The sequence below is a fragment of the Acinonyx jubatus genome, chromosome A2, assembly GCF_027475565.1.
Source record: "Acinonyx jubatus isolate Ajub_Pintada_27869175 chromosome A2, VMU_Ajub_asm_v1.0, whole genome shotgun sequence".
Lineage (NCBI taxonomy): Eukaryota > Metazoa > Chordata > Mammalia > Carnivora > Felidae > Acinonyx > Acinonyx jubatus.
The window spans coordinates 85,560,768-85,587,908 of NC_069383.1; the positions used below are offsets into that span (position 1 = coordinate 85,560,768).

The 27,141-nt window shown below is 37.7% G+C and overlaps 2 protein-coding genes across 6 annotated transcripts in view; one reads left to right on the forward strand and one right to left on the reverse strand.

Annotated features, from left to right (window-relative positions):
- Nucleotides 1-18,753, reverse strand: part of PHTF2 (putative homeodomain transcription factor 2) — a 127,058-nt gene extending 108,305 nt beyond the window's left edge. For 2 of the 3 annotated variants that reach the window (XR_008296887.1, XM_053218573.1), the window contains exon 1: nt 18,605-18,752. The gene's annotated coding sequence lies outside the window, so the exon portion shown is untranslated. Of the gene's footprint in view, nt 1-18,604 lie in introns of all 3 variants that reach the window. The other variant, XM_015069731.3, reaches the window with a different exon arrangement.
- Nucleotides 17,869-27,141, forward strand: part of TMEM60 (transmembrane protein 60) — a 38,670-nt gene continuing 29,397 nt past the window's right edge. For 2 of the 3 annotated variants that reach the window (XM_053218575.1, XM_053218574.1), the window contains exon 1: nt 17,869-19,328. In XM_053218575.1, coding sequence (XP_053074550.1) covers nt 18,348-18,905 — 558 coding nt within the window. In that variant the 5' untranslated portion in view covers nt 17,869-18,347 and the 3' untranslated portion in view covers nt 18,906-19,328. Of the gene's footprint in view, nt 19,329-22,423; nt 23,121-27,141 lie in introns of those variants that run through there. The other variant, XM_015069734.3, reaches the window with a different exon arrangement.

Sequence of the window (27,141 nt, forward strand, 5' to 3'; positions counted from 1 at the left end):
TCTTTGCCAGTGGAGTCAAAGAGGTTGGAACTTTCAGTCCTAGTACTCCCTACCCTTCCCTCAACCTCCTGGGGGCAGAGAACAGCTGGAGATGGAGTTCAGTGATTCAGTCAATTGTGTCTATATAATAAAGCCTCCATAAAAAACAAAAGTTCAGGATTTGGAAAGCTTCCAAGTTGGAGACCATGTGGAGATCTGGGGACAGTTAAGTGTGCGCAGACAGCATGGAAGCTCTAGGTCCCTTTCCCCATATCATGTCCTCTATGAATCTGCTGTATCTGTCTCTTCTGAGTTACATCTTTTTGTAATAAACCAGTAATCTAGTAGGTAAAATGTTTCTCTGAGTAGTGTGAACTGCTCTAGCAAATTAACTGACCTCCAGGAGGGGGTGGTGGGAACCTCCAATCTATATGTAAGTCAAAAGCCCAGGGGATGGTCTGGACTTGTGAATGACATCTGAGGCAGGGGGAGGGGCAGTCTTGCATGACTGAGTCCTTACCTGGTAGGATGTGATGTTATCTCCAGACAGATAGTGTCAGAATTGAGTTGAATTACAGGACACCCAGCTGATGCTGGAGAATTGCTTGGTGGTGGGGGAAAAACACACACATTGGAATTGGTACCAGAATTATACTCTTAAGACATGTATCTGTGGAACTCTGATAAAAATTACAACTTGAACCAAGTTTTAGATTTCAATTTCCAAAGTTATAGCTTCAGTAAACTGGAATCCTAGTATTCATAAACATGATTCAATTATGTAAGTATATTCCAAAACATTCATTTAACATATCGGACAGCCACCTCTTTCTTACCTAATACTCTTAATTATTCTCAGATTCTGTTATTTGCAAATTTGCCTGCTAGTTAATTGTTACTTGCAAGGTCAAAATACTCATAGTACTTTCCCTAATCATTTCCAGACACGCAGAGACTAGCAAAAAACTTGAGATGTCTGATGTGAAGGTTTCCAGAAGAGGTCAAACAAGATGATGGTCTGTCTTCTTAAGACAGCTTTCACACTATCTTTTTTTAATCTTTTTTAAACCTTTTTTGTGGTCTATTTTGTGACTTTTTTTTGCATGTTTTGCTTTTTATTGCTGATTTTTTTATTTAAAATGGCCCCCAAGGGTAGTGTTGAAGTGCTGTCTAGTGTTCCTAATGCAAGAAGGCTTTGATGTGCCTTATGAAGAAAATGTGTGTTAGATAAGTTTCATTTTCATATTAGTTACAGGGCTATTGGCCATGAATTCAATGTCAGCAAACCAACACTAAGTAAATAAGGTGTCTGTAAACAGCAACACCTATGAAACAAGGTTATGTACTGATCAGCTGATGAAAATGCTGTGACCAGTGGCTCATAGGAGCTTAACCCTGTATTTCCATAGGAGCTTTACTTCAATGTTCACTAATTCAGTGTTTGCTGCCACCTTATAGAACACAACTACTATGAATAACAGGAATCAACTGTAATTGGACTTAGTGACTGGGCTCATTCTAAGAAGGCAGATGGAGGGTTAATATGGTGAAGTAGAAATGAGAACCAATTTGTGTTCCTGGGCTTCTTTGTCCTACAGTTACAGTGGCCAATTTAAAATTAGTATTTATGGCTTTTAATGTAACCAGAGTACTTTTTAGGGGCAAGTAAACTACTCAGGGAAACCAAGTCATTTTTAAAATGATGAACATATTGCTGGTCTGCAAATCTATTTTAGGTAAAACTATTATTAATATGTCCAGATCATCAATTCAGATTAATAAAAATAAAATTTGGGGGCTTTGCTCCATATTACTACTAACTACCACACCAAGAGGCCTAATCTGCCTGGAAATTCAGGAATGCAACACAATTTCACAGCTACTAAACTTACATTCTTCTAATCTGAGGGAAATTCCTATATATCAGGAAAAAACAAATACTTCAATTTCTAGCCCATTCAAATCTGTATCACAGAGAAAAGTACTTCATACACATGCTACAACTACTACTTAAACCAGAATCATGAGCTCAATTTCATGAGCTTTTCATTTTTGCCTAATCTTTTCAACAATAAAAACCATAGTAGGGGGGCACCTGGGTGGCTCAGTTGGTTGAGCGTCTGACTCTACAGTGACAGCGTGGAGCCTCCTTGGGATTCTCTCTCTTTTCTCTCTTTCTCTCTCTCTCTGTCTCTTTCTGCTCCTCCCCTGCTCGCACATGTTCTCTCTCTCTCTTAAAAATAAATAAAATTTTTTAAAAAAGACCACAGTAGGTGCTCAATCACTACAACTATTCCATTTCTCTTCTCTCCTTCACAGCAAAGTTTTGCTATCTTCTCCAATTTCTCTACCTTCTCTCTTCAATCCAATCATGCTTTTACTCCCCACACTCTACTGAAAACTCTCCTTAAGGATACCAATGACTTCTAGTTGCCAAATCCAATGATCAGGTCTTGGGGCACCTGGAAGCTCAGTCGGTTGAGCATCCAACTCTTGGTTTTGGCTCAGATCATGATCTCATGGTTCGTGGGTTCAAGCCCCATGTCAAGCTCTGCACTGGCAGCACAGAGCCTGCTTTAGGATTCTCTGTCTCCCTCTTTCTCTGACCCTCTCTCACTTGTGCTCTCTCTCTCAAATTAATAAACATTAAAAGATAAAAAAAATAATAAATCCAATGATCAGGTCTCAGTTGCTCATCATACTCAACATACCAGCAGTATACAATGCAGCCAATTATGTTCCCTCCTCTTGGAAGACTTTATTCACTTAGCTTCTAGGAAACCTGTCTTGGGTTTACTCTTAACTTTCTGGCTATTCCTTCTCACCTTTTTTGCTGGCTCTCTTCTTCTCCCTAAGCTCAGTACTTAGACATCTTCTCTGGCTTTGTTTAGTCCCTTGACGATCACTTCAGGTATCTTGGTTTAAATACCATGTATGTAGATTACAGCTGTAGCCTCACCTGTCCCCTAAATCCACTAGTTTAGAAAAAGTCAGATAAATTTCCTTACCTAAGGACTTCTCAGAGCCTTTAATATGTTACTGTGCATTATAAATATCCAAGAGAAGAGTATGTACACAACATGTCTTATACTTATTTAGAACAGAATCCTTTCCTCACGACGCATCTTGTGAGATATACAATTAACGAAGCCACTAAATATACCATACTAAGCTATCTTTCAAGTAGTTCCAACTTCTCACAGCACAAATTAATTATATAAAAATGGGCAAAATTTCCCTCTGAAGAGGTAATGACTGAGTTTGAAGTTTTCAAGGCAGCTCACTCCATTAGAAGAGAGTTTGCCTCAAAATTTTCCTTATGCAGAGAGAAACTGTGTCTTTCTTAAGTTCCATTCACCTGTATTAGTTGCCTACTTTAAATGAGCACAAAACTTATTTATCACATCTTCAGCCTTCAAATAAAATAATGTAATAAGTATATGCTGTTGTTAATCATTTTCCAGATTAAATGTGCCCAGCTCCTTCAATGTTCTCCATATAACATGATTTCCATACCTCTCATGATCCAAGGCATTTTCCTCACCAGATAAGATCTAAATAATTCCTAAAATGTAGTTGGCCAAGAAAATAATCTATTTATCCCAAGAGTACAAAATACAGTAGACTTATAACTTCTACTAATTGGGACATGATCATTTGGTCACGCGGCATAAGAATATATTCACTTTTTTATTCTTAGCAGCCACGACACTGGTTGACTCAATAATCACTTCTGAAAATAAAGGTGTATTATACACATCCACACATATACATACACATATGTATACAATACATTTAGCTATGTCCACTGAGAAGGCTTAGAAGCAGCGATTCCTTAGTAGCAATAAGCATATCTAGCAACCAAATCTCTAAACACCATTCTACAGTAAAAGAAACCAAGGCTCCTTAGAGAAATGTCTGATTCCAGTTGGCACAGAGACAGTACAAGGTGATTCTGGAACATCTTGTGGGGTCAGAAATTAAGAAGGTGCTCAAAGAATGAGAGGGACATTGTCAAAAATTAAAATAAGAATATACTGGTATGGGGCGCCTAGGTGGCTCAGTTGGTTGGGCATCGGACTTCGGCTCAGGTCATGATCTCATGGTTTGTAAGTTCAAGCCCTGCATAGGGCTCTGTGCTGACAGCTCAGAGCCTGGAGCCTGCTTCAGATTCTGTGTCTCCTTCTCTCTCTGCCCCTCCCCAACTTGTGCTCTGTCTCTCTATGTCTCTCAAAAAATAAGTAAATGTAAAAAAAAAAAAAAGAATATACTGGTATGAATGAATGAATGAATAAGAGGGAAACTTCTCTTTATAGCAGGGAGCCAACTAACACAGAAGAAATTAGAGAATTACAAAAACAAAGTTACCATTTGGCAACAATCTTCCTGAGATGTAATTGATACAGAACATTGCATAAGTTTAAGTTGCACATGATTTGATATACTGTGAAGTGATTACCACAATAAGTTCAGTTGACATATATCACCTCAGTTATAATTTTTTCCTTTGTGATGAGAACTTTTTTTAAATGTTTTTTTAAATGTTTTTTAATGTTTATTTATTTTTGAGAGAGAGACAGAGCACGAGCAGCGGAAGGGCAGAGAGAGGGAGACACAGAATCTGAAGCAGGCTCCACGCTCTGAGCTGTCAGCACGGAGATTGGGGCTCGAACTCACGAACTGTGAGATCATGACTTGAGCTGAAGTCGGATGCTTCATTGACTAAGTCACCTAAATGACTTCCCTTTTTTTTTTAAATGTTTATTTTTGAGAGAGAGAGGGACAGAGTGCAAGCAGGGAAGGGGCAGTGAGAGAGGGAGACACAGAATGTGAAGCAGTCTCCAGGCTCTGAGCTGTCAGCACAGAGTCCGACGTGGGGCTCGAACTCATGAACCACGAGATCAAAACCTGAGCCGAAGTCAGATGCTAACCAAATGAGCCACCCAGGCACCGCCCACCCCCACCCCCCACTTTTTTTTAGTAAGCTCTATACCCAACATGAGACTTGAACTCACAACCCCGGATCAAGAATCGCATGCTCTACTGACTGAGCCAGACAGGTATCTCTGTGAAGAGAACTTTTAAGTAACCATCTTAATAGCTGATTCATGCAAGAATCATCAATAAATATTAAAGCTAATGGGCAAATCTGTGAGTAATAGGATATTTACACAAAGGTTCTCTCCACAGGTATTTTATTAGCTACAAAGAGTGACTTTACCTTGGAGAAACCTGGCAGGTATCACCTTAACTAAATAACCAAAGTTATCATCATCAGTAAAAGGAGAAATTGCAGCATTTGCTTCTTGATATAATGCACTATGAAGAACACACCATAACATCTGTGGTATTCCTGCCCTTATAGAACCAGAATCTAATTTTTGGAGGAAAATCAACCAAATTAAAATGGAAGGATATTCAACAAAATGACATCTCAACACTTAAAAAAATGTCAATATCAAGAAATACAAATATAGGCTTAAGAAATATTCCAGCTTAAAGGAAACTTCAGAGACATGACACTAAATGCAGCATATGATCCGGGATTTTCTTTTGCTAAGTGGATACTACTGTGACAACTGGTGAAATGTGAATAATACTGGCAGCTAGATAATAGTATTGTATCCATGTTAATTTCCTGATTTTTGATCATTGCACTTTGCTTATGTTGGAGAATCACCTGGTTTTTAGGAAACAAAACTGAGGCATATAGAGAAAAGGAATATCAGGATTCTAATAAGTCAGGAAAAAGTAATACATGTGTATGTATCAACATAGATAAAAAGGATAAAGCAAATATAGGAAAATGGTAATATACAGTTAATTTTGGCTAAGGATACACAGAAATTCTTTATACTGTTCTTACAACTTTTCCTTCAAACCTGAAATTATGTCAAAAAAGAAAAAAGCTACAATAAGCTTTAATTCAGTTTTAAAATACCTCCTTTTTTATGTTAATTTTCTACACACAAACTATCAACTAAATATACATAACGCTTCCTTTTATTTTTTTTAAGTTAATTTTTATTCATTTTGAGAGAGAGCATGAGCAGAGGAGGAGCAGAGAGAGAGGGAGAGAGAGAATCCCAAAAAGGCTCCATGCTGTCAGCACATAGTCCGATGCGAGACTCTTAACTCATGAACCCATGAGACCATGACCTGAGGCGGTATCAGGAGTCAGACGCCGAGCTGACTGAGCCACTCATGTACCCCAAAGCCTTCCTCTTATAATTAAGTTTATTTTCTCATTAGTGTGGTTGCAGTGGTAGAGAATAGGATAAGCACAAGAAAACTATCCCTGTGTTTTAATTTAACAAATTTACAAATCCACCTCCATCAAAAGAAAAAGGTCACTTCAGTTGCCTATGATCAATGAGGAGACAGATTTTTAGATACTCTTCTAATATCTTTTTTTTTTTAATGTTTATTTTTGAGAGAGTGAGAGAGAGAGAGAGACAAAGGAAGGGCCGGCGGGGGGTTGGGGGGGGTGGTGAGAGGTTCCCAAGTGGGCTCCATGCTGACAGCAGAGAGCCCAATGTGGGGATAGAACTCACAAACTGTGAGATCACGATCTGAGCTGAAATTAAGAGCCAGATGCTTAATGACTGAGCCACCCAGCTGCCCCTCTTCTAATATCTTAAAGCCCATTTCCTCCAGAGATTTTTAACACCATTTAATACCTATTACTTCAAAGGTTAAGTTACAATGACTGCTCAAAACATAAAAGATAACTCTGGATCATAGCAGTATTTTTAGTCATTGTTGCAAATATTTTCCAATGATGATAAAAATTGAATTATTATACTTAGAGAAATAAACACTTCTCACTATTGACCCTAGTAATATTCTAGTCATATGTTTCACACTCACACAATTTTTGTCATAAAAACTGGATTTATAAAAGAAGCAAATGCAACTAATTGCTCACCTTTTAACTCATCATACATTCCTACATTTGTTTTAAAGGAAATAGGAATGCTGAGGAACATGAACATAAATATTTATCCAATCAAAACATATGGTATCCTTTGGTTCTGGCTATGCAAAGCTAATACATTATGAAATCATGGGATTTAATTAAAACAATTAAAAAGTGGTGCTTTACATTTAAATTATGACTATAAAAATATACAGGGACTCCCATTTCTTTAAAAAAATTTTTTTCTAATGTTTGTTTATGCTTTGAGAGAGAGAGAGAGATAGTGAGTACACTAGCAGGGGAGGAGCAGAGAGAGAGAGAGAGAAAGAATCTGAAGCAGGCTCCAGGCTCTGGGCCTGTCAACACAGAGCCTGACACAGGGCTCAAACTCACAAGATCAAGACCTAAGCTGAAGTCAAATGCTTAACAGATTGAGCCACCCAGGTGCCCCAACAGAGACTTTCATTTCTAACCATGATGAGAATATCAGGGGCCACATTAATCTTCCCATTTTAAATACCAAAAACATGGACAAAAGAGTAAAAAGTTTTCAGATACCGTACAACAGGTAGCACAATCTCTGAAAGAGGAAACAAAAGTAAGCCCTCTAATTTCTCTAGTGTTCTGTCCATAGAGTTTCTAGGATGCAGCACTAAGATGGGAAAACCAGAGCCAGAGAGACTCCCCAAATTGAGAAATCAATTGGGCACCTGGTTGGCTCAGTTGGTAGGGCACATGACTCTTGATCTCAGGGACATGAGTTTGAGCTTCACATTGGGCGTGGAACCTACTTAAAAAAGGAAAGAAAGTTCAGTGATACCAAGATAGCTGTAGTTCCAAGGACAAAGTACCAGAGAGGAAAAAGCAGCAAAAAAAACCCCTCTGGAGTTCTGCAGTACATCCCCCCATAAGTTTCCGGCTGAATACTGATCAGCACATGTATGTAAGAAAGCCAGAGACAGAAGCAATCAGAACAATTACCAAAGTTCACAAAGGAATGATGAGAGTTCACAAAGTGAAGAAATCCTGTAACAAGGGGCAACAGCTAGAGCATTCAGAAGAGGATTATACCAGTACTAGGAACAAACTAACCTTACACTAAAGGATGCTCAGGTCTCACCTAACAAAGCTTAAAAAGCAAGCCTTGGAAGATTAAACTGTTTCTAAGTAACTTCACTGTGTCCCAGAATAAACCTCAAAAATTTAATACAAAGGAAAGGTATTTCCAAACAACAAAATTCACAATGTTTAACATTCAAACAAAAATTAGCAAGCATACAAAGAAATAGGAAAATACAATACATAATAAGGAGAAAAACCAGTTCTAAAAATGGACCCAGAAATGACAAAAGTGATAGGATTAGTTAAGGAAGGACATTACAGCTATTATGTACAAAACACTGCTGAAAAAAATTAAATGAGACAAAAATAAATGCAAACCAACCTTATGTCATGGATTGGAAGACTTAGGATTATTAAGAAGTCCACACTATCCAAAGTGATCTACAGATTAAATGCAATCTCTATCAAAATTCCATGATATTTTTTTTTGCAAAAATAAAAAAATCCATCCTGAAATTCCTATGGAATCTCAAAGGACCCCAAATAGCCAAAATAATTTTAAAAAAGAACAAAGTTTAAGGACTCACCATTTATTTCAAAACATTCAAAACAGTGTAGTTCTGGCATAAATGCATACAAAAAGACCAATGGAATAGAACAGAGTCCAGAAATAAGCGTGTATGGTCACATATATGGTCAAATGATCTTTAACAAGAATGCCAGGATCACTCAATGGGGAAAAGACAGAGTCATTAACAACTGATGCTGGGAGAACTGGATAGTCACATGCAAAAGAATGAAGGTGGCCCTTTATCTTATACCACATACAGAAATTAACACAAAATGGATAAAGACCTAAACCTAAGACCTGAAACTATAAAAATCCTAGAAGAAAACTTAGAGGAAAAATTTCATGATTTTGGACTTGACAATGATTTTTTAGCTATGACACCAAAAGCAGAGACAACAAAAGCAAAAACAAGTATGTGGGACTATATCAAACTTGAAAAAGTGTTGTGCATCAAAGGATACAATCAACAGAGAAAAAAACCTATAGAATGGGAGAAAATATTTGCAAGTTATGTATCTGATAAGGGGTTAATAACCAGAATATATAAAGAACAACTCCTTAACAACAAAAAAACAAATAACTCAATTAAAAAATGGGCAAAGGACTTAAATGGACATTTCTCTAAAGATAATGTACAAATGGCCAAGAAGCATATGAAAAGCTAATCAACATCACTAATCATTAGGGAAATACAAATCAAAACCATGACATATCACCTCACAACCATCAGGATGACTACTATCAACAAAACAGAAAATAACAAGTGTTAGCAATGATGTAGAAAAATTGGGAGCCCTGTGTACTGTTAGTGAAATGATAGAAAGGTGCGATCGCTATGGAAAGCAGTATGGAGGCTCCTCAAAAACTCAGAAGTAGAATTACCATATGATCCAGCAATCCCACTTCTGGGTATATATTCAAAAACAGTGAAAGTTTAGTCTTTGAAGACATATTTGCATACCCATGTTCAGAGCAGCACTAATCCACAATAATCAAGAGGTATAAGGAAAGATCCCCAAATCTAGGGATCACTGGATAAAGAAAATACGGTATATACATACATTAAGATATTATTCAGCCTTAAAGGAAATCCTGTTATAAACTACAAATGGATGAATCTTGAGGACATTTTGCTAAGTAAAATAAACCAATCACAAAAGACAAATACTGCATAATTTCATTCATATAAGGTATCTAGCATAGCAAAATTCATAGAGACAGAAAGTAGAAGGGTAGTTACGTGGGTCGGGGGAAGGAGAGAAGAGGATTTGTTTAATGGGTATAGAGTTTTAGATTTGTAAGATCAAAAAGTTCCAGAGAGTTGTTTCACAACAATGTTAATATAGTTAACACTCTTGAACTGGTTAAGTAAAAATGGTGAAATGATTAAGATGGTAAATTTTGTTATGTATTTTTAACCATGACCTAAAAAAAAATCCATCTACTATAAACTCCATTTATTCAAAAAAGTAGAAGACGAAAGCATGAGCACTATTAAGGAGAGACATGGAAGTTATAAACATGATTCAAATCAAACTTCTAGATATAAAAAATACAATATCTAATAAGAAACATACAATGGATAAGATTAACAGCAGATTAGAAATCGGCAGAAGAAAGGTTAGTAATTTTGAAGACATAATAATTGACAGTATCCAAATTGAGACAAGGAGGCAAAAAAAGAACTAAAAACAAAACAAAACAAAACAAAACAAAACAAAACAGTATCAGTTAGCTGTGGGACAATATTAAGTGGAATACCAGAATGGTAGGAGAGAGTGAAGGGAAGAGAGAAAAACTATTTGAAAAAATAATGGCCACAACTTTTCTAAATTTGATTAAAATGATAAATCCACAAACTAAAGAGATCATTTTAAAAGTAGCCAGAGGGGACACCTGGGTGGCTCAGTTGGTTGCGCATCTGACTCAATTTCGGCTCAAGTCATGATCTTACAGTTTGTGAGATTGAGTCCCCCACTGGGCTCTGTGCTAACAGCACACTGGCGGCTTGGGATTCTCTCTCTCTGTGTCTCTATCTGCCCCTACCCAACTTGTGCTCTCTCTCAAAATAAATGAATAAACTTAAAAAAAAAAAAAAAAAAAGGTAGCCAGAGAAAAAAGACACTTTTAGTATAAAGAAATAAGGGGAACAGTAGATTTCAGGTCAGAAAAATGCAAATGAGAAGACAGTGGAGCATCATTAAAGTCCTATCATAAGTCCTGAAACAAAGAAACTGTCAATCTAGAATTCTATACCCAGCAAAAATATATTTGAAAACTGAAGTACAAAAAAAAAAAAAAAAGATTTTTCAGACATATGAAAGCGGAAAAAATTCATCAGCAGTTCAGCTTACAGTACATGCTAAAGGAAGTCATTCAGGCAGAAGGAAAATGATACCAGATGGAAAAGGAATTTGAAAGGAATGAAGAGCCTTGAAAATGGGATAGATGTGGGTAGATATAAGAACCTTTTTCCTAAAAACTATTTTTAAATCCTTAAAAGAGAATTGACCATTTAAAGCTAAAAAACTAAAAATATATTGTGCAATTTAAACATAGTAGAACTACAATGTATGACAACACAAGAATGAGAGGGAGAAATGGAAGTATAGTATTATAAAGTTCTTATATAATATGTGAAGTAGTATTTTACCCAAAAACAGTCTGTAATAAGGTAAAGGTATATATACATACTACAAACAAAACCCCCAAAACAAAACTACAGCAAAAAAGCTATAGATAATAAATAAGCCAAAAAAAGAGATAAAGGAGAGTCATAAAAAATACTCAAGTACTACAAAAGAAGGCAAAGAGCAAAACCAAAACACAGATGGGGCAATAAAACACAAACAGCAAGACAGGAGATTTAAACCCAACAATATCAATAATCACATTAAATATAAATGGTCTAAATTAAAAAGCAAAGATTGGGAAATTGGGTAAAAAAAAAAAAAAAAAAAAGACTGAACTATATGCTATCTACCAGAAATCTACTACAAATATAAACACATCAATAGATAAAAATAAAAGGATGGAAAAAGAGCCACCATGCTAATACCAATCAAAAGAAACCTGGGAGAAAAAAGAAAGCTGGAAAAGCAATACTGACAAAGTAGATTTCAAAGCAAAGCATATTACCAGAAATAGAGAGCCATTTCACAATGATAAAGGGATCCAATTTGTCAAGAAATCACAACAATCCTAAACATGCATGCATCTCATAACAGAACTTCAAAATATATGAAGCCAAACTGATGGAAGTACAAGCAGAAATTGGCAAGTCCACAATTAGAAAAGACTTGAGAAATTCTATCAATCAACTTGATCTGACATTTATAGCCCACTCCACCCAACTTTCTTTTCAAGTGCACATGAATCATTTACCAATATGGGCCATATTTTGGGCAATAAAACAGTCTCAATAAATTTAAAATGATTCAAATCTTGGGGCGCCTGGGTGGCTAGGTTGGTTAAGTGTCTGACTCTTGATTTTGGCTCAGATCCTGATCTCCTGGTTCGTGAAATCTTGCCTGCATGGGGCTCTTTGCTGATATAGCATGGAGCCTGCTTGGGATTCTCTCTCTCCCTCTCTGTCTGCCCCTCTTCCACTTGCATGCACACATACATATGCTTTCTCTCTCAAAACAAACTTTAAACAAATCAAAATCAGTAAAATGATTCAAATCTTATAATGTATGTTCTTTGACCACAGTAAAATTAAATCAGACATCAATATCTGAAAAATCTCCCAATATTTGGAAACTTATGTACATACTCATTTATAACCAATGGGGTCAAAGAAGAAATCACAAATAAAATCAGCAAGGATTTCTGAACTGAATAAAAATGAAAATACAACCTATCAAAATTCATGGGATGCAGCCAAACACTATTTAGAGACAAATTTTACAACATTAAACATTTATATCAGAAGACAATAAATTAATGAGCTAAGATTTTATTTTTAAAATTCAAGCATATACCAAGAACAAATAAAATGGAAATGAAATGGCAAAAAGAATATAATAAAGAATACAAATCAAGGACACCTGAGTGGCTCAGTTGGTTAAGCGCCCCACCCTTGATTTTGGCTCAGGTCCTAATCTCACGATTTGTGAGATCAAGCCCTTCATCAGGCTCTGTGCTGACAGCGTGAAGCCTGTTTATGATTGTCTCTCTCTCTCTTTGCCTCTCTCACTCTTTCCCAAAATAAATAAATAAATGAAAAACTTAAAAAATAAAAAAAAAAATCAATGAAATTGAGAACAGAAAATCAATAAATAAAAGCAAAATCTGCTCTGAATATCAATAAAACAGAAGCCTCTAGCCAAAGTGAAAAGGAAACAATGAAAAAAATACAGAAATTAACAGTCAGGAATGAGAGAGGGGACATAGTTGCAGATCTTAAAACATTAAAAGATAGTAAGAGAATATTATGGACAATTTTATGCCAATTTAACAACTTAGATTAAGTAGACGAACTCTTTGAAAGATTCAAACTATTAATGCTCATTCAAAAACAAACAAATAAATAAATAGCTCTCTGTCTATTGAAATTAAAGTAATTATTAAAATCTTTCCCACAAAGAAAACTCTAGACACAGGTATATAAGTCATTTAGTATTAAGTTTAAGATACATGGAGGGATCTAGTATTTATTAATTATCATCTTGTGCTGGCACTAAGGATATATTTTAATATGTTTATGTTATTATTCAGCAAAATCATTCTGGAAGGAAGCTGTGGGAAGAACTGATTAATATGAGGCTACATTAAAACCAAGAAAACTAATAACAATCTGGGAAAGAAACGACGAAGGTCTGAAATAAATCCATGGCAATGAGGGGTGAGTGTTCAGACAGGGCATGATGAAAAGATGGATAGCTAGTAGAAAGATCAGATATAATGACTGACTGGACATGAAAGGTATGGAGAGTGAAAGAGTAAGGATACTCCATGATTCTCGGCTTACACACTGAAAAACCACTCATTAGGATAGGGAATATAGAGAGACAGATTTGGGAACAAGAATATATGTTTATTTTTCAACATATGAACTCATTAATATGAGGATAATTTAAAACCAAGAAAACTAGTAATAATAATCTGGGCAAGAAACAATGTAGGTCTGAAATAAATCAGTGGCAATGAGGAGTGAGTATTCGGACAGGGCATGATTAAAAGACAGCTAATAAAAGGAAAGATCAGATAGAATGACTGACTGGACATGAAAGGTATGGAGAGTGAAGAAAGAGTAAGGATACTCCGCGATTCTTGGCTTAAACACTAGAAAAACCATTCATTACGACAGGGAATATAGAGGAGAAACAGATTTGGGGACAAGATATGTTTATTTTTCAACATACGATATACTTAGACATTCAGTGTCCAAAAGATATATAGCAGGCAATGGGATATATGGAACCAACACTTAGGAAATACATGTAGTTAATTTGCTCTATCTCCTAGGAGTCCCTGCAATTAAAGCCTTCTCTATAACTGTAAAATTAATGGCTTCTATCTGTTAAAAGAATTTTAGAGATAAGAAGGTGGTTAAGGAGTCTGAGAAAAGAAAGTCCCTTTCTGTACATACTAAATTCACAGTACAAGAGACCCAATTTCAGTGACTTTTTTATTGTCATTCAGAATAGCAAAACCTTATTTATTTACTCTATCTGGTTTATTGAGTCTGACATACTATCGTCAAAAAAAAAAAAAAAAACACTTCAGAATATGAAACCCTCTCCCCATCTTTTCCTTTGTTTTCTATGTGGCTGCAATAACTCAATTTTTTTATTCAACTTTGCCTGTTGCCTGTATGACATCCTACTGCCTCCCTTTAAGGTTTTATCTGTTTGCCATTTTCTGACTTTCCCTTACTCTATTTGAGAATTGTATTTTTAAAATAAAAACACAACTGTTTAACTTAACTTTAACGGCAACGACCATTTTTTTAACATGTCTTATAAGCCAGGCAATGTGTCAAGTGCTTTACATACATTAGCAAACATAATTTTCAGAATAAATATCTCCATTTTATGATTAAATAAACCTGAACCTTAAAAAGATTTCATAATGAGCCCAAGGTCACATAACTGACAGACTGAAGAACTGAGACTTGAACCTAGGTCTATAGAGCATCAAAACTTGTGCCGCATAACTTAGCAAAACGTTTTCTGCTATCTGTAACAGATGTTTTACTGAATGTTTTACTAAGGTGCTTTCATTCATGTAAATATAGAGGAGTGCCCCACTACATATCTTCAAAACTTCTGTTGAAATACTTTTAACAGCTCCTTTCCCCTACTGTTTCTGAAACTGGAAAGCTGCATACAGTGCACTTTTTCCCCCCTTTACTTCCTCTCATTAAATGTCAGATTCAATCATGTTATGATTATTATCAGGTAGTGGTGCAGCCACAGCCATTTCCTGCCCAGTTCCTGTTCACTACTCAGAAATGAAGTCCAGCACTCTTTCCTTGTGCTCTAAACCTACCTGTTCTAGGAAGCAGTTGGTTTTTCTCATCTGAAATCTGATCTCTGTATTTTGTGTCATTTTTGGCAATCTGTATGAGGCTAACACGTTGGAATAAAAATGCAGCTTTCCTAAATGTCATTTAGTATCTTCAATTTTGTCAAATAATTCTGGTCACGAAGTGATCTACATTTATCAATCCAATGGGAACAATTATGGTTCTGTGCTAACCTGAAGGGAAGATACATACATGGGACTTTTTCTCAGGTTTTTAAGAACAGTCCCAATTTAAAACGTTCTGTCCCACTCCCATGTCTCAAATTTGGATTCAGAAAAAGCAGTCAACATATGCAATGGGTAGTTTGCAATATTGGCTCTATGTGGCTACATATTAGATAAAGGGGTTAAGGGAAGGCAACAGTCACTTTAAGATTCTTCTTTTTTAAATACTCCCAAAATACATCCCACAAATTAAGTGCAAATGCCTCTAGTGGTGTTAAGTCTTCCTTTACAGTTTAGAGTGAAATATCACAATGAAATAATGAAAGTGCTTAGCTGGACATGTTTGGAAATGAAGTTTTAACTGACAGTGGGGAAAATAAGTATTAAAAGGTAAATATTAAATAAAAATACAACAATGCACAAACAATTTCCTATAACTTAAATATCTAAGTATGCAATTTCCAACCACCAAAATTGGGTAGTACTCACCTTGCCCAGCCACATTTATATACAATTATCATTTAAATTTGGCCTTCGCAAATACTTTTTATACAAAGCTACAATTACTTGCCATTCCTTCAACAATCCACATTCCTGTTCCAGGACCCTGCCTCCTGTTCTGTCTGTGTAGAATGCCCTCCTTCCCCAATAATGAAAACTACTACCCACCCTTTAAGGCTCCAGAGATAGCTCTCTGCTAAACCTCCAACCCCTTCTCTACTCTCTCTGAAAATTATTCCGTCTTCTTTATTCAGTGCTTACCAGTGTGTCAGTACTTTATATATTCTGTTTAATATTTAATATTCCCCTTTGAAGTAATATTCTCTCCACTTAACAGATAAAGAAGCTGAAGCTCAAAAAGGTTTGCCATCATGTTAAAGGTCATAAAGCCAAATAGGAATTATAATGGTGGTATGTCTAAACTTCAACTGATTTCTCTTCCATTAAATCAAAGATTTATATCACTCTCTTATAGTATATGTTGTATTTTATTATCATTACCTGTTTAAATATTTCTCTCCCCCACTATGGCCAGGGAAGATGACTCCATCCTTATATCCCCAGCAACACTCAACAGTGTGTACTATACAATGACTCAAAGTGTTACTGAACACCTACAATATTCTTATTCAGTTTATGATTTTGCAGCATTATTTTCCACTGATTAGTCTCCTTGTATCAGGTCTCTAATAAGCCCCTGTGGTGGTAAAACTTATTGGCTTGGAATGTAGGCTTTGTAATGATTGCACAGATTTGAATTCCAACTCCACCAACTTATTAGCTGAGAAATCTTGAACAAATGAATTAACCTAAGTTATGGTTAACTCATCTATAACACAGAACAATAATCACAGTACATACCTTATAGCATTATAAAGATTAAATGAGATAGTATGTAAGCAATCCAACTATTTTTCTATCCTCAATTTTTCTACATGCCACTCTAAATTTTCTTTGGCTTAGTTTAGTGAAGCCTTTTTCATTACAAATTCCTTGCAACTTTGTATCAAATGGGCTAGTAAAAAGGTTGGTGGTTTAAAAATTGCCAGGCCATGATGTCTGGCTGGCTCAGTCAATAGAGCATGTGTCTCTTGATCTCATGGTTGTGAATTCAAGCCCCACACTGGGTCTAGAGCTTATTTAAAATAAACAAGTAAGTAAATAAATAACAATTTTAAAATAACAAAATTAAATTAAAAAATAAAAAATTGCTCAGGCCACCTACTCCATTTTTAGCACCAACTGTCCAGTGCCAGTTTGGACTCAAAAAAAGTTTATTCTGGGAGGTTTGACTATGCCAGACCTCCATTGTAGATTATACTTTTTCCTCTTATTACATTTTCATGCCCTATCAGAAAGTGGTAAAAACTAGAAAAGACATTTCCTACCTGACTAACATCTAACTTAATACTATCCCATGCATGCACACAACTAACCTGTGTGGGAGGCAAGCTATTTCCCCACCAAGAATTTTTCCTGGAACTACCTTGTGTCTGGGCTCAGGCATGGCTCATTCTCCTCAGACCTCTAGATTCCTTTCCTCTGGTATCTGGAGACTGAGCCACTACAACTGACAGGGGACACCCATTTCCCTCTCTTCAACTTAGCAATGTTTACTCCAAGAAGCTAGAATTTCAAATTGTTGTTGATAATTTACAGTTCTTTAGGCTAAAGTGCATAGTTTCCAAATTCTCAGAATTCCCCCTTACAACTTTAAAAACGTTATGAAAAAATCCAGTTTGGGAGGAAACAAATTTTTAAAAAATACATGATCTCTAAAAACAAGAGCAAACACCATGTCTATACCGAAAGTCTTGGAGAAAAGAAAAATCTTAAAATGGCTAGTTGGCTAAAGCTAACCAAAAACTATAAAATCAAAGCACACAACAAAATAACCTCAAAGTAAGCGGGATATACCATAAACAAAGACAGCGAGTGTAAATTAAAAAATGTGTAATACATTCACGAATTTAAAAATTACTTGATATGTAAATGCTGACATTAATAAACTGTCCATATTCTGCACTCCCCTAGTCAGTATATGATGATATAAAGCAGTTCCTTTTTTTTTTTTTTCCTTTGGTCAGGCTAAAAATAGTGATGGATCTGTGACAGAATGATCTCCAAAGTTACACAAGGAAGGTGTTGAGTTTAAAAGTCATGACACGAAGGAATACCAAAATACTGGCTGTCAACATTAGATAAAAATAAGAAAAGGTAAAGCAAGCTGGTGGACCGCAGTATTGTCTCCAGAGGGGAAACAGCCCTTAAGGCCCCTGAGAGGTTTCAGCACCCGCTCCGTAGTCAGTGCTGGAATCAGAAAACTAAACTGTTGCCTGCTCAGTGGGTGCAGGGCAGCGACCCTCCCTCCAACCTGCGTCCAGCGCGCGCACAGTCGCCCTCTCCGCCCGAGCCCGCTCCTCCGGCCGCTAGCTGACCTCTCCCGCCAGCCCAGGCTCGGCCACCCGATGCCGATGCCCCTGCACGCCCTCCAGGACCCGACGCGCCCCCAACACAGCGCCAGGGGAAGGAAGCGAAGGAAAGGGGCCGCGAGAGGGGGCGGAGGGGCGGGAGGCGGCGCTGGGCTTTGGCCCTTCACCATCGAGGCTCGAGGACTGCATGGGCTCGAGAGGAGGGAAGCTGAGCCTCTGCCACCGGTCAAATGATGGGAGGGGACCGCGGCTGACCCCGGCGCGCAGGTGCCAGCGGCTGCCGGGGAAGTCACCAGCGGCAGAGGGCGATGCGTTGGCCCGGAGCCCCCACCTCCATCCTGCCCGCCGCTTTCCTCTTTCGTCCTGCTCCATCCCCAGGATTCTGTCAGAACCCAACGACCTCCACACGGCCCGCCCAAGCACAGAGGTGATGCCGGCTCTTACCGTAGGAGCGGGCGCCGCTAGGAGGCGGCTGGGGTGCGCGCGGGAGACTCCGAAGCGAGCGCCGCCGCCGCTGCGGGAGCCGGAGGAGTCACAACGAGGCTGCCGGCGGGAGCGCTGCCTCCAGAGCTGTCGCCCCACCCCCTCTCCCGCAGGATTTTGCGCCGGAGCCTGCAGTCTCCGCGCGCCGGCGGGGAGGGGGAGAGAAGGGGCGGGGCGCCCTCGGGGGCGAAGCCGAGAGCTGGCTGGTCTGATTGGCACTTGTGGGCCCAATGGGACTACGGACACTCCAGGCTGTGCTTAGACTGACTTCCCTCCTAGCCCGTAGCGGTAGAGAGGCGGGCCTAGTGGCTTCTCTTATAGCCGCCTTTTTGACAAACCCGAACGTAAGAAAAGATCGGTTGGTTCGCACTGGCGGCCAAATGGTCCAATTACCACAGGAAAAAAGGCCTCTGAACTTAGATTGGCATCCTCTCTACCTATAGGTAGAGAGGGTAGTCCCAGGGGTGGTGAGAACCTGCCCCGGATGTGGGCGTGGCCCTGAGGTAGAACATAGAGCCTCCGCCGCGGTGGTTTGGGGAGGCGGAACTGAGATCTTTCTCTTGATTATCATGTGACGGGTTCTGGATTTAATGGAGGAGAAAGCGTGGAAAAGGCCAAGGATCCAAACTGGCGAGTTTTCTGATCTTCGCGCCCCATTCCGCTCTCCGGCCAGCGGCGCTGCCAGGTGAGTCCCGGGCTCCAATGGGCCGGGCCAGCAGTCTCCCGAGGTGCCTTTGCCCTGCCGGTGCCCCGGTGCTGGCTTCCCGAAGCCTCGGGGGGTTTGTCTCTACCTCCCACCCCCTCCCACTCCCAGCCAAAAGGACTGACACCTGCTTGGCACCAGGCTTCTGCGTGCGTTTTGGATCTTGTGCAGGAAACCTCGTTCTACTCTCAAAATGTACGGGGCCGCCCAAAGCGCAGAATGGGAACAGTCCGGATAGGGCGGACCGTCAGTGTTTGAAGACTAAGGGCGAGGAGAGTTTAGGAACATTCTGAAGTTATAGGAACAAGTAGGCCCGAAAACCATGTAAGTTGTAAGCAGAACGCTGTTCCTCTGAAGGAAGGTTAAGTTTTCCAAGGCTGTTGCAGCAGGGGCCTTTCAAAAGCTACTCGTTATTTAGAGGAATTCTGTGTTGTGGGCTCATAAGCAAAACTGTCTTTTGGGATGAGGCGAGTTCATTTGGAAGAGGATTGGCGGTAGCGAGAGAAGGAAATGGGGGTGGTGTGGGAAGCACCGTGGGCAAATCAATGCCTGCACACACAACTGATAGACGCTGGAACTGTGGGCAGAGCCCTTTCGATTTCCATTTTGGGGCGATGCAGAACGTGTTGACAATGAATGAGGAAGCATATGAACTAATAATTATCTTCCTAGTACCCGAAGTAACCACCTAAAATGGGACTTCAGTAGAGCAAATTTTTGTTTTGGAGAAGGCAACCCCCTCCCTTGAGGAGAAAGAAGAGTAGTAGTAGGAAACAAATAACGATTGCTTCAATTAGTGAAGATTTACGAATAAAGTAAAATTAACGTTGTAGCTCAGCATCCAGAATTCTTAAAGCATCATTTAAATATCGATATAGCGCTTCTCAGTTGAGGGCATTTTAGTATAAGTGCATACAGAGCTTTTGTTGCATCCCACATTATAAAACTGGAAGCCTTAAGACTGTGCTGTATTTTTCCACCTCCAGTCCTAACGTGCCTGTGTTGAGTGCAGCTACCCTTTGACCAGGTGCTTACTCAGTCTTAACATGCAAAAATATGAACCCTAACTCATCCAATGGCTAGTGGAAAAGTGTGTTTAAGCAAGTGTATTATTGTAAACTTTTTAAAGGTTCACAAAAATGTTCAGATAGACTGGGAGTCAGGGTTGAGAAAAACTTGCTTTACAGCATGAAATCCATTTGTAGTTAATAATCAGTACACACCCTTCACACCTCTTCCAAATTCAGCCCATATCCCACTATGGCAGCCTCTGGTCAGGAAATGAGACCTAGAGAAAATGCCTTCCTTGGAGTAAAAGCATCTGCTTTTCATACTGCAGTATGAAGCATCTGCCAGCTCAGTAAATGAGTGCCAAAAGATGGGTATAAGGGGAAGAGGGGTGTTTGGAGATCCATTAAGTCATTGTTGTAATAAAACAGATATATGTTCTTGCCCTATGATAGCCACCCATTGTTTAAAGTAGTAGAGATGTAGCAAAGAATATCAAAGTTCTAAAATATAATTAATTAAACATGCTAGTTTAGGGCATTTTTTATTTATCTTATTTTCCTGCATTTTTCTTATCTTCTGCATTTCTACTCCTAGCTCTCATGCTTTTGCCATCTACCCCACCACCTTCTGATCCTTTCCTCTTTCCATAAAGTATCCTCTCTCAATCTATCACTCCTCTGTAGCTTATTTCCCTCAGTTTATAATCATAGATTATTCCTTTACTGAAAAATTTCTTCTTAACCCTTTCTCAGGCTCATTATTTGTCTTATCTTTCATTTTTTTTCTCCAAATGTTTCAAAAGAATAAAATGTTGTCAGCTATTTGCATTTCGTTATCTTCTGTTAACTTACCCAACTGCATGCAATCTGGCTTCTGATTTCCATTCTACTTACTCTTTATCCAAATGGTCACAACTTAAGTATAGAACATACTGTAAACTTGTATGTGAAGACTAAATGCTTATACCATATTAGAGATGAATGAATCCCAATCAAAATTCCAATTTTTAAAGAATTAGTGATCTTAGTAGTGAAAAAATGAAAGGGCAAAATATTCTGGAAAAGAAATCCCATGAGTAGGTACTAAGCTTCCCAGATATTAGAGCATATATCCTGGAACATATCCAATCATAGTCATATAGTACTAGTGCAAAACAAATATAGACCAGTAAGACAAAATAGAAGTATAAGAAATAGCTTCAGGTTGCCTGTCCGAGTCCTGAAGTTCAAGCCCCACAATGGGCATAGAGCTTACTCTAAGAAAGGAAAGAAGGGACTAAATTATTGAATAATTTGGCATCTATTGATAACAAAATGTCAAAAGTTTAAGTGGTCTTGATTATTGGATAGCAAATGATAAAAAATCATGATCTATACCACAAACCAAACAATATATAATTAGTGTTAAAAAGAAAAATTCAGACTAATAGCTATTTATTAAGAATTGCAATGAGAAAGTTTAATTTAAAAAATATAAGACCCATAGACTAAACTATGTGAAAACCCAGTATTATCGATGTGTTCTATATTATTTTAGCCCAATGACCTCTTTACTTAAGTAATTCTACTTAATATCTTAATTTTTATCATTCCCTCTTTATTAAAACTTTCCTCCCTTGGCCTGATACCACTTCCTCCTTTTTCACTACTTTGATTTTGAAAGCTTTTTCTTAGTACATCTCCAAATTGAATGAAAATTTATAGATGTACAAATGTATAAAAAAGAGGTTAAGAATATCTCTGAGATGCAGGAATAAAGTCATGAGTACTTGGAATTGAGTGACCGCAAATGAAAAGGAACAGACTATTCTTGAGACTTTTGTATAGAGCTTATGCCCAGTTGATATACTAAAAATTTTATTGTATTTTGTCATAGGCTTTAAGGAATGATGGATATAATGTTGTCAAAGATGGCTACAAAATTTTACAGGTTTTGAAAGGCAGAATAGGATTTTTCAAAATTAGGAAATCTGTGAGTGGGGGAAGAACCAGCTTTGTTCACCAGGAATGGAAGTGATTTTTTTTTTCTGGTATCAAAACAATCTTGACTTTTTTTCCTTCTCTTAGGGTATATTTCCCTTTTTTCGACTCTGCAACAGCCTCTTTAAACTGTTTAAATGAGAATGTCCTTGGCTCAGAGAGTACTACTCACCTGGCTTTTCACATTACTCTTCTTGATCATGTTGGTGTTGAAACTGGATGAGAAGGCACCTTGGAACTGGTTCCTCATATTTATTCCAGTCTGGATATTTGATACTATCCTTCTTGTCATGCTGATTGTGAAAATGGCTGGGCGATGTAAGTCTGGTTTTGACCCTCGACATGGATCACACAATATTAAAAAAAAAGCCTGGTACCTCATTGCAATGTTACTTAAATTAGCCTTCTGCCTTGCACTCTGTGCTAAACTGGAACAGTTTACTACAATGAATCTGTCCTATGTCTTCATTCCTTTATGGGCCTTACTGGCTGGGGCTTTGATAGAACTTGGATATAACGTCTTTTTTGTGAGAGACTGACTTCTAAGGACATCATCTCAATTTATTGCTGTTCAACAAGCTGTCATTAAAGTGTTCTGAATCTTTGCAAGCTTGAAGAAATACCAGAGAACTGAGAAAAATAACCAAATGTAGTTTTATACTGCTTCCATAAAATAGTCTTTGTGAATCATGGACTTCTAGTCAATCCAAAGCTTAATTTTTCAGTATTTGAGTTACTAATATCCTTATTATCCCTATATAAATAAAGTTTGTTTTTGACCTTATTTTTATACTTGACTCTTGAATAATCTGTTATAAGTATGTGGTCAATTCTTAAAGTAAGTAAACACAAAGTCTTTAATCTACATTATTTGGGTAGGAGTTTAATAGATCATGGCCCCATTATGACCGATGTAAATGGTCATTTGTGCTTGTAATTATGAACAAAGAAACCTAGTTAATGAAATACTTAGGTGTGCCACTTCCATGTTTACATTCAGAATCAGAGTTTGAGAGATTTTTATCTAGGCTAACTGCATTAACTCTCTCTCCTGTTTATGATCCATGAATTAGAGGTGGCATATTAGAGCAGAGGCTTGCCTCTTTTTAAATTTAGAGGGGCCTTTTATCCTGGTTAAATCAGGACAGGCCTCATTTATGCCTGCTGTCCTCAGTCTCAGGAATTTAGTGCCCCTTTCACTCTTAGAATATCCTGGCTTGAGAATTTATAGATCATCCTACCAAGGCACTTAACCCATTCCAGTGAAGCATAGGTGACATTACTTAGAAGAATTCCCAACAGTCTTAAGTGTATTATAACCCTAAAGCAGGTGATTGTTCTCACCCTATACAGCCTTCATTTTTAGCTTCAGAAAGAACCTAAAGTAGTATTTTATTTGTCTTAAAAAATATCTAACACACAAAGTGATTCCTGGCTGCTAATACTTGAGAGGATTGCTTTGAATATAGCATTTTGGTCTAGTTCTCCTTTGTAAAGCAGATGACAGTTTAAGTTATAACACCACAAATTAATGTAGCTTATGAAACTACAGAGCTAAGCTAAATAAAAATTATCAATTACAAGCATTTTGCTGTCTTATAATTGGTATATATTCTATTTTGAGCATCAAAAAATAGGGTGGAGAGGGATAGTTAATATGGGGAACATAATGTTCCAGAATTGATCAGGTATTTCTAATTCAACTGAGAGATCCAAACCATTTGGTCTCTCTAATGATAGATTCAAAGGAGAAAAAAGTTTTCATCTCTTTGAGAAACCAGATAGGATTTTGAAATTCGGCAAAAGCTGTATTTGTGCATGTATTATCTCTCAGTATAATCTCTCACAGGGAAAAGGAAAAGAACAGCACCACATGCAAACAATTAGCTAGGTCAGGAGTCAGCAAAATTTTTCTCTAAAGGGCTATATAGTAAATATTTTAAGCTTTGTGGGCTATGTGGGTCTGTCTCAACAATTCAAATCAGCTCTGTGGCAAGCAAGCAGCCATAAACCATGGCTATGTTCCAATAAAACTTTATGGACAATGAAATTTAAATTTTGTAAAATTTCCACATATCACAAAGTTATTATCCTTTTGACTTTTGTTCCACTTACTCAAAACTATCCATTCTTGCCTCACAGCCATTCAAAAAACAGACCCCTAAGCTAGGCCATGAAACAAGCAAATCTCTGTATGAGATTTTCTAAAAGAAAAATATGGGACAAGTCTCAGAGGATGAGAAACTAGGTAAGAAATATATCTAAAAGGCCATGTAATAACCAACCTGTTGACCCATGAGGATCAAGTAATTGTATCTGAAAGGTTCCCAGAAAGTAGAACTTTCTTAACTTGGTATACTGACACCATAAACGAACAACTTGAAGCAGCACAGTAAGTTATTGATGTATGCCTCCTTGATTCTGGCACCAATTCAGATGTGTTTTATCTCCATACCACCAAGGAATTAATTCAGTTCTGACACTACTTGGAAATCGTATCTCATCTCACAGGCTAAGGGTCCAATTCCAGCAGATGCCTCCTCCTCTCAAACTTCAGATACCAATTACAAATCCAGGTTGTTTCCTGTGCTTCTGACCTACCAGCATTGGATTGGATGTTCACATGACTCTCTCAATTTTGCTAGAGCAGCTCACAACTCAAACATTTTACTTATTACATTACCAGTTTATTATCAAAGGATGTAACTGAGGAACAGCGAGATGAAATGGTAAGGCAAGGTATGGGGAAGGGGCAAGGAATTTCCATGCTCTCTGGGCACACCACTCTTCCTCCATCTTGTGTTCACCACCCCAGAAGCTCTCTGAACCCTGTCCTTTGGGGATTTTATGGAGGCTTGACTACATAGCATATTAAGAAAATCAATGGCCAATGGTGACAGAAGTCAATCTCCAGTTCCTCTCCCCTGGAGTATAAGGACAGGGGGACTGGAAGTTCCAACCCTTTAATCACACAGTTGTTTCCCCTGGCAACCAGCCCCTATTCTTAGGTTACCTAGGAGTTTTCCAAAAGTCACCTCATTAAGTTCAACAGACACCTTATTACACTTAACATTTAAGTTCCAAAGGTGTTAAAATTCCTGTGCCTGGAATAAGGATGAAGATCAAATATGTATTTCTTATAAATCACAGTATCACAGCCTCAGTGGCTGGGATACATTTAAAATATTAATTAAAAATAGGATGGAAACTATGCTCACAGAAAAAGCAAAACTAATGGAATAAATAATATGAAGAAAAATACCTTCCCATTTGTTTATAATTATAGGCTATTACCTTTATAATATAAAGTTGTTTACTAATGGTGTTTATAAAAAGAACACACTCTGCCTTAAGAAAGTTAAACATGAAAGTATGCAACATGAAGTTTCTTCGTGAAGTCAGTATTTTCCAGGTCAGCATGGACAAGAAGTAACTTAATCTGATTTGGGGTGAAAGATTTATCAAAAATTCTGAGTAAAAGCAACTTGTGAACAAAATAACTTTTTATAAGACTTGGAAATAGAAAAAGTAGAAAATATGAAAGAATGCACAACTTAATTCAGCAATATTTCATTAACACAGAGGATGGGTATGGTGGTACAATCAACTTACCACATGAAACATGAGCCCAGCAATGGAGGGCTTTCACGCACCAAGAAAAATAGTTGTGCAAAGCTTTGAGAAGTAGAGATCCATCCGTGCGCTAAAGTTTACTGTAATTTTAAAAGTTATTAACCTTATGAATTAGGCTGTTTTCCATTCTGCTTTTTCACAGTGCAGCAAGTAAGAGAAACTGATGTTGATTAGTTAACAGAAGTAATGGTCAAAAAAGAAGAGGAAACCATAGAACCATTTTCATATGGGGCAGGCATGTTATTGTACACCTGTGTCATCAAGAATAGTCATTTCTCCTTCCTGAAGACAATCAGAGTGCTTTTAGTTTTATATTAAGAACCCACAAACTACAAAAAGAGTTTCCTCTCATCTTGATTGGTCACGTTTGCACAGTAAATGTCAGTCGATCTCAAAGTATTGTTGGTGTTCCTATAATTCGTGACATAGATAGTGAAGGTACACAGGAATTAGTGTTAGAACCAAGAAAAAAACCACCTCATTACAATGACAGAAAAACTAAAGCACAGATGAATGAAATGTAAATCAGACCATGGTCATTGATAAATGGAGAAGTCTAACTCCAAATGCTATTTCCACAAATAGGTTTGCTATTGAAAAAAAATAGAAAGTTATCAGCGGAAGATGCATACCAGTTATCAACTGCTAGGTAAGGTAACCCTGGGTTAAAAGCTTTTATGAGAGGGATCTACTTTACACTTTAATGTTTTACTCTCATTTTGCTTGCCCTATGTTCAAGTTATCATACTATAATCATACTGGTAATCTTACACCTCAAAGTAAATTTACTACCACTATCATGTAGATACCACAAACACAAATTTCTAATCAGGAAAAGGCAGTCTGTGACAAGACAGAAAAAGCAGTCTGTGACAAGACATATGATTTTGAATTTCCGGCTCTGGGCAAAATAGTGAACTAGGAAGAAGTTTGTTTTGGTATCTCCCTAACCTCTGCCACAACCTCACCTTGATCCCTTGATAAACTTTTTCCTCTTCCCAGATACCTATCATTTGCCCAAAATTAGAGAGCAGTATACAGAGAAGAGATCATTAGTGAGAAAGGCATGAAATGATTAGGCTGACCCAGAACATAGCTCTTCTATTCTTTTTACTATGTTAATTCCAGGATCAGAAGCTAACACTTGTAGTGTCTACAATATATAAATCAAT